Consider the following 12367-nt stretch of genomic DNA (forward strand, 5'->3'; position numbering starts at 1 on the left):
GATTCACATTCTGCTCATCACAGAAGTTCTATCAGTTTTGCTCCTTACCTATTCACAGGAAATACAGGAGGGCCTGAGAAACTGCAGAGGGATGCAAAGCAATCCACAAAATCCAGAATACAAGAAACTCTACAGAACAAAGACTTGGTTTCTTAAATAAAATGTAACCAAAAAAAGAAATGAAAAGGAAGATTGTTGACTAAAAAATTTAAAAGATAGACTGAAAAAGTCATGAAAATCAGGTAAAAGTAAACTACATCATTACGATGCTTATAGAAGCATGGAGGAGGAAACCAGGAAGGAAAGGAAAGAATCACCATAAGAGGCTGGACCACACTTCCTTCTATAGGGAGAAAGGGGATCCTGGTTGGTGTTGCAATCAAGCAGCAAAGCTTCATTTCACAGCCTGAGTGCTGAATACAGGGGTATTCACCTTCTGGCAACCCATTAAGTTAAACAATTGTTTTTATGTGGTTTTCTATAGCTGTATTAAATTTCACCATCAAAAATGGTTCAATAAAACCTCATAAAGTACATTATTACCTGGCAAGGCAGGATGAGAGCAACTGGCCCTCTGTGAGAAATGTCGTCTAAGTCAAACTGAATTGACTGAAAAAAAGGAAGCCTTTGGAAGATCAGAACAGTCCAAAAGAGAATATAAAGAAAGGGGCTGGCATGATCACTCACTCCTGTAATCCCAGCACTTTGGGAGGCCAAAACAGGAAGATCACTTGAGCCCAGAATTTGAGACTCCAGCTCAACATGGTGAAACACTGTCTCTACAAAAAATGCAAAAATTAAGAAGGCCTGGTGGCTCGTGCCTACAATCCCAGCTATTCCAGAGGCTGAGGTGGGAAGATCCCTTGAGCCCAGGAAGTCAAGGCTGCATTGGACCATACACTCGTGCCACTACACTCCACCCAGGACTGCAGACCAAGACTGTGTCTCCAAAAAAAAAAAAAAAAAAAAGACAGAGAAAGAAAAGATCTAAGAGTAAGAGGAGGGTAAGCTGTGGCAAGTTTCAGTGTGACTACAAAGTGGTGAGCTACAGGAAGAACATTTATAGGTATCACAGATTTCTGTATGCTTACAAATAGCAGAAACTATAAATGTTAACTCAGGGATGCTACATATATCCTAGTGATGAGATACAAAATACATCAGATGTATAAAAACTTAAGTGGGATGCTTCAAAATAAAGATTCACACTACTGTTCACACTGGAAACTGAACCGTCCTCCGTGGACTGTGCACATGGTCTAACTAAACTCAGAACCTGTTATTGCTTAGGATGGATGAAGTGCCCACTACAATATCTAGATGACCTGTCATCCTATAAAAATAAGAAGCCAATAACAGGCAAGCAATATTGACATCAGACAATCTTATTCTACAACAATTCTCTAACAAATCAAACGTACCACCCCCTTACCTCCTCTAAATCCCAGTCATGGGGTGCCTCCACAAGAAATCTGGAGCAGTCCAAAGAGTCGGCCTTGTGCTTACATGCTCTGTCAGGCTGGTTGACACGAAATAACCCTCCAAGCTCTTCTTGGGTATCATCATCTTCTTCATTATCTTCTGTCACTAAAGAGAAGACCATGGCAGAAAAGTGAGAACAAAAACTACAGCCGTAGAGGATTCATCGTTTTTAACTAGTTAGGCCATGAGTCTTTGAACTCAGGAACTGAGGGTCTCTGTCTGTGGGGGGTATGACGATGGCCACATATGAGTCAGGCACTGAGAGGACAGGTCAGCCACACCTAGACAAAACCTGAATGAAAATCAGTACACAACAACCCTCCCATTTCAGGGTGCTGAGCCCAAATGTCTCACCATGTGACCTTGATCTCATCGTGCAGTAACCAGGCACAATATGAAGTTCACCACTATAGATTTATTTTTATATTAATTCTACCACAAAGAACATACAGGTAAGTTTAATAAAGCATAAAATCAGAGGACAAGGGCAAAAGGGAGAACAAAATGTATGATATAGGGTTCTCATTTTCAGAAAGGAACAAATAAATATTTTTATGGGCAGAATATTTTTCTGGCACTAAATTCTACAAAAAAATTCTCATGAAGGACTTTTAAAAAGAGGACATCACATGATGCAATAGACAGTATTTGCATCAAGTTTTACAGCAAACCTATAAGTGTACTTCACAAGACCAATGTGTGGTCCTCATAAGCTGATGATTAAAGACATCTGCCAAATAGGAAATGTGATGGTCAGCAATTATGAATGTCAACAATACCAGCCCAATCCTCCAACCAATTCCCTCATCTCGTTTTCAGAAAATAATCAGAGGAACTGAAATGTTTCCAGCTCTGAACCAGAATTCTTTACCTGTCCCATAAATAAGCTTTCTGAGGTTTGGAGCTGCTTGCTGCTGCCTCAGAAAGGCCTCAGCTGCCTTTCTGGAAAGGTCTTCCTTCCACTTGAGGGCACCTGAAACAACCAACGTCAACATCCAGTGAGGCTTGTTTACGTGTCTCCCCTCCCTCAAGACCATCCACAATACAGCATCTCAACAGTTAACAAAATCTTAAAAAATCAACAGACCCACAAATGTAGACATTCCTTTGGGTACCATTTCAAGAGTCAAGTTCATAGTAGCAACCAACTAAATTTAAGCTTACCGGAAGTTTCTGTGGAATCATTCTTTTCTTCCTTGTAATCTTCTTCCTCTTTGAGTAAATCTTCTATATCACTGGTCTCATCAATGAAGTTCCTTGGCCCCAGTTTCTGACCACTGCCCACCTGAGAAGGCTTCAAAAGTTTTTTCCTAAGAGCTTCTTGATTTTCTGAGTTCTCTTCCTCTATACTGAGCGAGGAGCTTTCTTCAGAATCATCTTCAGATGCAAACACCTCTTCAGCTGTGCAATGCCCAGAATCGGAAGTGGTGAGGGCTGCTTTCTTCATTGGCAAAGACTTCTCCAGATTCACAGGGTCACTTTGGTGATTAGATGGCGACAGCTCTGCTTTACTACCTTCTCCAACAGCCTTTGATCCTGAAATGCCCCTCTCTCCTGAAGAGCAGTCCTCTTCTTCACTACTTTCATCAGCTTCCTCCACTTCCCCTTCTTCTGCTGAGCTCTTCTCAAGGTCATCGTCACTGTCAGCAAATGCTGGCAAATCTACTTCACTGTCTTCTTCCAACTCCTCAAGTTTCCGTCGTTTGATGCCCTTAGCAATCATATACTCATCAGTCACCTCAGCATTTTCCTCCTCTTCTGCTTCCTCATCACTAGAGCCGTATTCCAACCCGTCATCTTCAGACATTTCATCATCATCTTCATCATCACTATCTCCAGATCCATCTTCATCACCAAAAATGGCTTTCCGACGCATTCGACCAGTTTTCAAGTCCATTTGTTTTTCCTCCTTTAGCATCAACAGCCTATATTATTACCAAAGAAATGCAAAATAATTCAATTCGTACATTAATCAGCTAATCTAGAAATGGCAATATAGTCAATGAAAATACAAAGAAACAGAAAATGTTAAGGAATTGTTTAAGATGACATAAGAAAAAAATGATCTGATAAACGCTGTAAGAGTTAATAAGCAAACTCAGGCGTGGTTCCCTAATACCACACTCCAAAAAAATTTACAGAGAGAATAAAGGAATGATCCTCTTTTAAAAAAAAAAAAAAAAAAAATCTAATTTTAGAAAAAATTGCGGAAAAGGGAAGTTAATACTTTGTAGATCTTTTGGAAAGCTGATTTATTTCTAAGCTAAAAATACATGATCCTTAAGAGAAATGGCTGAGTCTGGGCCCAAAGCAAAGCAGAAGGAGGGCAAAATGAGCCTGAATCTCTTTTTCTGTCAGAAAGTAAGAAACACTCAAAGACTAACAAAGACAGTTGAAAGGACAGAGGAGACAGGCTGAAGGCTCCCGCGGCCAAATCTGGGACAGCATAGGCATCAGAAAGAATAATGATAGTGAAGGAAAATAACCCATGGAATAAAATGCAAGTGTATTAGTCAGCAGTGATACTGAAATAAAAGGGAGAAGTGAAAGCTCTTTGTTAAAAATGCCAGCTAACAAATGTAGGAGGAGTGACAGAGGAAGAAAATCCATTTTAAGTCACCAGTGCCACAACTGACAGAGAAGAATCATCAGGAGGCTAAAATCACAGAATGAAAGAAAACTGTATGAAGCTGTTTAACGTAGCATGATATACAAAATTATGAAAACATAAATTAGAAAAAACTAAAAATCACACCATAAGAGATGGATAAGTTAGAATACAGCAATAATAGGCCAGGCATAGTGGCTCACATCTGTAATCCCAGGACTTTGGGAGGTCAAGGCAGGAAGGCAGCTTGAGCTCAGGAGTTCTAGACCAACCTGGGCAACATAGTGAGACCTCTTCTCTAGAAAACAAGAAAAAAATTAGCCGGGAGTGGTTGAAAGGACACAGGAGACAGGCTGAAGGCTCCTGCATTCCTGTAGTCCCAGCTACTTGGGGGACTGAAGCAGGAGGATTACTTGGGCCTGGGAGTTCAAGGTTGCAGTGAGCCAAGATCATGCTACTGCACTCCAGCCTGGGAGACAAAGTGAGACCTTATCTCAAAAACAAACAAACAAACAAACAAACAAAAAGAATACACCAATAATAACAAAATGATGACTACATAAAGACTGTAGAGAAAAAGGAAATGCTCGGAATATAGAAATAAAACTATGTATTTTAACTATAACTATATTAGAAGGGAGTATTCTTATAGACAAGGATGACTATAAGGATATGCAAAAATGAAAATAGCTAGTAACACTCATTATAAAAGAGTGATCTTTCAGCGAACACTTCGTATCTGTCAGGCATCGTGCTAGACAGTTTACGCACATTGCAACAAATTTTCAGATAAATTTTACTGGTAGTCATAAATGAATACAATAAAACCAATGTTTTACAAACATCCACTATGTATAAAGGCACACCAATTCCCAACCTGGACTGAAAAATAATTTACATAAGCCACACATCAGTGGAAACATACCCACGGGAGATAATACAACATAATCTAAACAAAACTTTCAGAGACAAGGCACATGGCTTCTGGGTAGCCACAAACTCCCTGACTCTGCTCTAGTGTTTTGGCCACCAAAAGAAAGCCCAGTGGCCTCAGGTCTCTTAAAAACAAAAAGCAACCTATGGAAGATGGTGTGGCATTCGAGGAATATTTAGGGTCTGTTGAAAAATGCATCCTGTATTTTATTTCAAGAAAATACTCCCTTGTAATGTCAGGTATGTGAAGAGCCCTCAGAGACATATGCACACACAAAGAAAAACAAAACAACCTGGAATTAATCCCACCAAAATGTGTTCTGATGGCAAAACTATGCATCTTCTGTAATATATCCTTTTATTAAAAACAGAAGAAAAGCAAACTTACCCTTGATTATCTATATCCTCTGACCCAAGTGCCTTGGAATCAGAAAACAGCATCACTCGACTTGAAGCCATCTTTGCATCAATGGTGGAATGGGTGGAGATGAGACTCTGGACCAGCTCATGGGTGGACCCCACCTCGTCCTGTCAAGACCACCAAGAAAGGGGACGTGAGGAAAGTATAAAGATCCTGGAGAGACACTGGTTTCACTCAGTTTCTCAAAATTACCTTAGACACATTTCCTGAGAACCTTTCTTAATGCCTCAAAAAGTAGAGAAGAAAATCTTTACAACAAAGCCTGAAATGGATCCCCATCTCCATTAAACTTTTGCAAAGTTCAGAGTATAAAAACCTAAACACCTAGCTAGAAAAACCTCAGTTCCAATGCTACAACCACAATGCTGGCTTTTCTAACATTTTAAAATAACCCTGATTTTAACCCAATACAATTCATCTTCAGAACTAAGAAATAAACATTTGAAACCCACTTTAAAATACAGAGGAGACCACTGTGAATGAGAAAAAGAAAAAGACCAATGAGAGTTGGAAAGCAAATTGATTTTGTAGAAACGAGGATGGGCTGTGCAAGGTGCCACACTGGCAGCAGTGCCTGTACTGGGGCCATGGATCAAGGAGGCATGGAGGACAGTACTCTTCTTGGTATAATGAAAAAGAAGTTTTCTTTTTATTCTATATATTTACAATATGCATTTGGACCTTTATTGTAAGTACAAGAGAAAAGACTTCAATAAATAAAAGCTGAGTACATTACTTTTGTGATTAAAAAATAGATTAGAAAAGAAGAATGAGAGTTCAGAACAATGACTTGTGTCTCACCAATGCCTGAAAACCGTGGCTGCCACCAAGGTCAACATAGACAGCATCTTTGTCATACAGCACACCCCCAACTCCAGAAAGAGGTGCATAAACCAGCTTCTCCTTCTCATTTAAACAGCGCTTCTTCTGTTGTTCAGGAAGAGCACAAGGGTCTGGGAGGAAACTGACGTCACTCACGGTGAAATCTCCTACGCCTAGAAGACAGGACTCTTTTAAAAAGCCAGCTTCAGCTGACAAGAAGTCAGTAAGTACCTACTGTTCACTTTGGGGGTAAAAATGATCCACAGTCCAAGGGCTTAAACCATGACACTAAAGAAGGGCATTGTGCCACACTGGAATAGTGCCCCTCTCACTACAAGACAGGAGGTCAGAGAGGAGGGGATTCGGTAACACCAATGCAGGCCTACACAGAGCTGGGTTTAAAACCTCCAGCAAAGCTATCTTCCCTTGTTGGTCATTTTTCAGTTTTCCTGAGAAATGAAGCAATCTCGAGAATCCTATGTGTAATTCTAGCATGTTCTAACAACAAGACAATACCTGGCATGTGAATCTGGCTTTTATTTTTCAAGTGCGCTCCTCTTAAATAACCATAAAGTGACACCTTCCGGTCACATTTGATGTTTGTTCGGATATCCTCTGGGTTTGTCAAATCTTCCATCCTAGAAAAATAAACTCAGTCATACAGCAGAAATGAATGGCAGAACTTCCTATCCCTCCTTTCATGTGTCAGTGACTCATCATACTCTTGTCCGCTAAGCACGTTGTTTAGAAAACTAGAAAATGCAGAAATAAGGAAGCAGTGTTCACCATCCACCAGAGGAAAAGGGACAGACACACAACTGTGTCTCTAGGCTGAAAGTGACATTCATTCCATAAGAAACCAGACAGGGAGATGACGTCCACCTGGGGTCAGGGAAGAGTGAAGAACATATTCAGAAAATCCCTTTCTGGAAGAGGGCAAGCCTGTACTCTGGGATTTTTACTGTGATGTGGATTCTGGCAGGTGGAAAAGGGTATTCCAGGCTGAGAAACCCAAATGAGGAAGAGCACAAAGGAAGGAAACTGAAGGCACACACGAAGAACTCAAGCACACGGGTACAAGGCAGCATCACTGAAAACTGAGGCTGAACATAGGATGGGGCCATATTCCGTAGCCTTAAATGCTTCTTCTACCCATTTTCCTAAACATCTCATAGTTAATTTACTACCAAAGGCACAGCATCTTGGAGCAATAAGTAGACATTTTCCATCAGCTGCACTTCTACCCCCACTATTCAAATAGGCACAAAATAAATCCTATCACTGTTCTTTTCTTTTTCTAGCCTTTTTAACTTTGAAATATATGGCCCAGGAAGAAGGAGTTTACAATCACTTTTTACCTGTCTGCCAGGATATAAGGGTGAGAAGTTTGCCATGTGAGAGGCCTAAACTTCATAACTGTAATAAAACGGCCCAGATTGTGGATTTCTTGGTTTTGATATTCTCCATGCACCATTCCAGAAAGGTAGAACAGCTTTGCACCCTAAACATTAAAGGAAAATTAAAACTTAAATTTCAATTAAATTCTCATTAATATTGCTGCAAAATAAAAACTCTAAACAAGAAGCAATTTTAAGAAGGGAGACTTCCAACAAACCACTGTCCTGAGGCTTCCAGAGCCTTGCTGGCTTCTTTCAGGACTTATCAGAACCCCACAGAGGCAGACTGCTCTGCAGCCAAGCAGAGGTGTCTAAGAATGGTGAGGAGAAGGAGGTGAGGCCTCTGAACACAGAAATCGTTCTGCGGCCAATGAACCAGAGCAGTATGCAAAGGAAGGGGCAGTGCCTGGTCCTATAACTGTGAGAAACTCCTGATATACTCTATTTAAAGTCCCTATCCCAAAACAGCGAGACACTGCCTGGTGTAGCAGGTACAAGAGACCAGTGAGATACACCAAGAGGCTCAGAATAAGTAGTCTCTTCAGGGAAATCTTCCAGAGACTGTGAACACACACACACAAAGGAAATTCAGGAGGTGAATGCTATAGAGATGTTTATTAATGTCTCTTCACTCTTTTTTTATATGGAATCTCACTCTGTCACCCAGGCTGGAGTGCAATGGCATGATCTCAGCTCACTGCACCCTCTGCCTCCCAGGTTCAAGCAATTCTCATGTCTCAGACTCACAAGTAGCTGGAATTGCAGGTGCATGCCACCACACCAGTTAATTTTTGCATTTTTTTTTTGAGACGGAGTTTCACTCTTGTTACCCAGGCTAGAGTGCAATGGCGCAATCTCGGCTCACCGCAACCTCTGCCTCCTGGGTTCAAGCAATTATCCTGCCTCAGCCTCCTGAGTAGCTGGGATCACAGGCATGTGCCACCGTGCCCAGCTAATTTTTTTGTATTTTTAGTAGAGACGGGGTTTCACCATGTTGACCAGGATGGTCTCAATCTCCGGACCTTGTGATCCACCCACCTCGGCCTCCCAAAGTGCTGGGATTACAGGCGTGAGCCACTGCGCCCAGCCTAATTTTTGCATTTTTATTAGAGATAGGTTTGGCCATGTTGCCCTGAGCTCGAAACTCCTGGCCTCAAGTGATCCGCCCGCCTCTGCCTCCCAAAGTGCTGTTATTACAGGGGTGAGCCACTGCACCTGGTCTCTTCAGTCTATTTTAAAAGGATTATACTGTTAGTATCCAACAATTATTTCTCTTCCTACCGGGTAAACTTCTGTCCAGAACCTGTGTTTTAATCGCTTCTTTGTCTTCTTCAGTTGCTTATTATGCTTGAAGGAGTCGAGGTGGGTGAGAACTCCCATAATTTTAGGAAAGCCGTGTACCTGACAGATGTTTAGAAACTCAAACGTTTCCATTTCAAACCCAAAGCTGGCATCTATAAGCATCAGTACCTAAAAGAAGAACACATCATTTCTCAAAGAAACTACCAAAACAGACCACCTACACTAGGGGTTGGCAACTGGCCCACAGGCCAAATCCAGCCCAACTCCTGTTTTTGTAACTAAACTTTAATTGGGACACAGCCACGTAATTCATTTACATATTATCTATGGCTCCTGTGCACTACAACTGCAGAGCTAAGTAGCTGCAAGAGATATGATCCACAAAGCCAAAAATATTTACTATCTGGCCCTTGACAGGAAAGTCCCAATCCAGACTAAATCAAATGACTAATAGGCATCACCCTATTAGTGAGAAACTACCACCCTCTGACTTGCTCTAAAAGGCAACCGTAAGACAATGGCCACTAGGACACAAACTTTCATTTTAAGAATTTTAATGTATGAGAAGTATTCAGAAAAGGCTGGGTCTAACCTGGACCTTACCTAAGAAATCCTAATTTAAAGAAGTGAAGTTTCCTGTAAGGTATTTTTAAGCCAAATAACAGGTCTCTTGACACCCAAAGAATGGGAAGAAAATGATAATTAATGAAATATTAAATATGTCTTAATCTCCTCATAGAAAAAAAAATCTGTTTTTTTGCTGGGAAGTATGCAGTGGAAACCTTTATCTTATATGTTGATTTGTATAACTCAATTGCTCAGAATTTTTTTTTGAATTAATTCAAAAAATAGTACGATTATGATGAATGGTAGTCTATAAGAAAATTTAAGCACGTAAGACCAATTTTTAAAACTTAAGACACTTTAAAGATGCAAAATAATTTCAGAATTGATTCCTGGAAACTTCTAGTTTTAATACTAAAGACACTTCTGTTCTTATCTTTCCTTAGATAACTAAAAATAACCAAAAAAATGGAAACAGAAATGCCCATCTTTGATTAAACTGAGAAACATTCAAAATCCAAAATCACAGAATATATGAAGCTGGGCTTGTGAGAAAGCACAGCTGCCACTGCAGACTGAGGCAGCAAGCAGAGCCCTCCAGCAACACTGGACCAGCTCAAAGGACAGATGGAATATCTTCACACCACATCTGATGCCACAGAGTGCCAAGGGGCAAGCAGCTGGTTGTAGGGTCAGGAAGAACAGGGTGCAAACAGTACCTCAGCTGCCAATCTTTGTCATCTAAGCCAGTGTTACTCCCCTAATCCACACACACACGTACGCACCTAAATTTACATATTGTGTGTACCTCTGCATACTCAGGAGGCTTTGACAACCCAGAGCAGAGCAAGCAACATAGGGTAGGCTAAATAAATTATGGTGTATCCACAGAATGGATTAAAAAGGAGGCAGAACTACAATACTTACTGATTACGTACCTCCACGATATATTATATGAAAAAAGCAAAGCACAGAACAGTGTGTCAAAATAAGCTTCCATTTGTGTTTTTAAAGGGTGGCGTGTGTGTTTATATGCATCTGGAAGGATACTGCTCTGCAGGGATCTGAGAGACCAGCAGTTAGAGCAGGGAAATGTGCATTGTGTGTACCCTGCATTACAGTTAGAGTACTTTATCATGTGTGTGTTCCTTTCAAAAATCTTAAAAAGATTTACATAATAGGCATCTCTCTCAAGGATGGTTAAGAGGCTGGGAAGGGTAGCAGGGAGGGAGGGACAAAGAGGGAAAGGTTAACAGGTAAAAAAAATACACTTCAATAAAATAAATTCTAGTGTCCAACAGGACAATAGGGTGGCTATAATTTTAATTTAGAATAACTATAAGGATGAAATTGAAATGTTCCTAACACAAAGAAATGATAAATGTTTGAGGTGATAGATATCCTAATTGCCCTGATTTGATCATCACACATTGTATACTTTATGAAAATACCACATGTACCCCATAAATATGTACAACTATTATGTATTCAAAATAATTAAAAATAAAAATGTAAAGGCATCTCTTAATATATATGTCTTCAAAATCAGAAACTTGCTACATTTTAAATAAAGGAGAAACAAATGACTTCTTTGAACTATCCCAATCATTTCAAGTACACAAGATTTAGTAAGCTTACACTACATTAATAACAACACTTATTTTTACTAGCAGCAGCACTACACGCTCAAAATTTGAATGTTATTTAGCTTCCTGACATTACAATGACACAACTTTAAAATCTGTATTACTTTTTACTTTGTAATTTAGGAATTTCCTGGGCCAAAGAATAAAATCTGTAGCTCTTTGTCACCACACGAAACAGCTGTCTAGAAAAAACTAAATAAAAATGAAAAAAATAAGGTATCTGTCAGCCCATAATTCCTAATCAATGTTTTTTTTAACTAATTAGTATTTTATTTTTGCTAATTTAAAAAATAGTTAATAGAATATCAGAAAATAGTGAACCTTACCATTTCCATAAATGCAAACGTGTGTACGTTTTCCATACACTGAGTACTGTCTAGATTTTCTATTGATAAACTCTGACCACTTCTTGAGGGCAATTCATATACTTACTTATTACGATTAAGGAGGAAGGTTCTGGAACCATTGGGAACAAGGGTCCCACCTTCACACAAGTTACTTAACTGCTGGGAGGCTCTATTTCATCTTATGGAAACAACAGATAATACCGACTCACCTCAAGGGTTTATGTAAGCTAAATTTGTAGATAGCAGTTAGCACAGTGCCAGGAAGAGTCCAGGAAGAAATGGTACTTACTACGATATATTTGAACGTATGTATATGTGTGCATATACACACGCACACATATACATACGTTCATTATACAACTCATTAACTTGTGTGTGTATATATATATGTATACACATACAAGCAAGTTAATGAGTTATTATTAGCTGTGTTCATTAAAGATTTTTCTCCATCTTGGGATTTGCTTTTAGATTATGGAATATATTTCATTGTGCACATTCCATTTTTATTATTAATATAATAACATTTATTATCATCACCAATTCAATCACATGTACTGTATCCCTGATGAAGACCATGTTTCCTTTAACAATCATAAAACTTTCTTCCCTTCATCATGAGGTAAATAACCCACCACAATGCTGTAAGTCTCCATCAGACCCCAGGCTGCCCCTGCTGACTTACCAGATCTGCTACTTTAGCCAAATCAATCATCATGTTAATGTCACACCCACATTCAATAATAGTGAGTCTGCGCTTTTTACCTATAAGTGAAAAGATAAAAAGTTTACTTTAAAAAGACTCTGAAAAAACTCTAAGCATCAACTCTAATTTTCATGTTTTA

At 39.6% G+C, this 12367-nt stretch overlaps 1 protein-coding gene across 6 annotated transcripts in view; it reads right to left on the minus strand.

Moving 5' to 3' along the window:
* LOC105734017 (ribosome biogenesis protein BMS1 homolog) overlaps nucleotides 1–12367 on the minus strand; it is a 46773-nt gene that overhangs the window by 29731 nt on the left and 4675 nt on the right. For 5 of the 6 annotated variants that reach the window (XM_012476722.3, XM_021670095.2, XM_021670097.2 and 2 more), the window contains exons 4-12: nucleotides 12208–12287; nucleotides 8945–9133; nucleotides 7625–7767; nucleotides 6783–6904; nucleotides 6246–6439; nucleotides 5412–5551; nucleotides 2647–3407; nucleotides 2354–2455; nucleotides 1433–1587 (exon numbers count right to left, since the gene is read on the minus strand). In XM_012476722.3, the coding sequence (XP_012332145.3) occupies nucleotides 1433–1587; nucleotides 2354–2455; nucleotides 2647–3407; nucleotides 5412–5551; nucleotides 6246–6439; nucleotides 6783–6904; nucleotides 7625–7767; nucleotides 8945–9133; nucleotides 12208–12287 (1886 nt within the window). The remainder of the gene's footprint in view (nucleotides 1–1432; nucleotides 1588–2353; nucleotides 2456–2646; nucleotides 3408–5411; nucleotides 5552–6245; nucleotides 6440–6782; nucleotides 6905–7624; nucleotides 7768–8944; nucleotides 9134–12207; nucleotides 12288–12367) is intronic. The other variant, XM_021670100.2, reaches the window with a different exon arrangement.

The sequence above is a fragment of the Aotus nancymaae genome, unplaced genomic scaffold (assembly GCF_030222135.1).
Source record: "Aotus nancymaae isolate 86718 unplaced genomic scaffold, 86718_ANA_hifiasm-v0.15.2.pri h1tg000049l, whole genome shotgun sequence".
Taxonomy (NCBI): Eukaryota; Metazoa; Chordata; class Mammalia; order Primates; family Aotidae; genus Aotus; species Aotus nancymaae.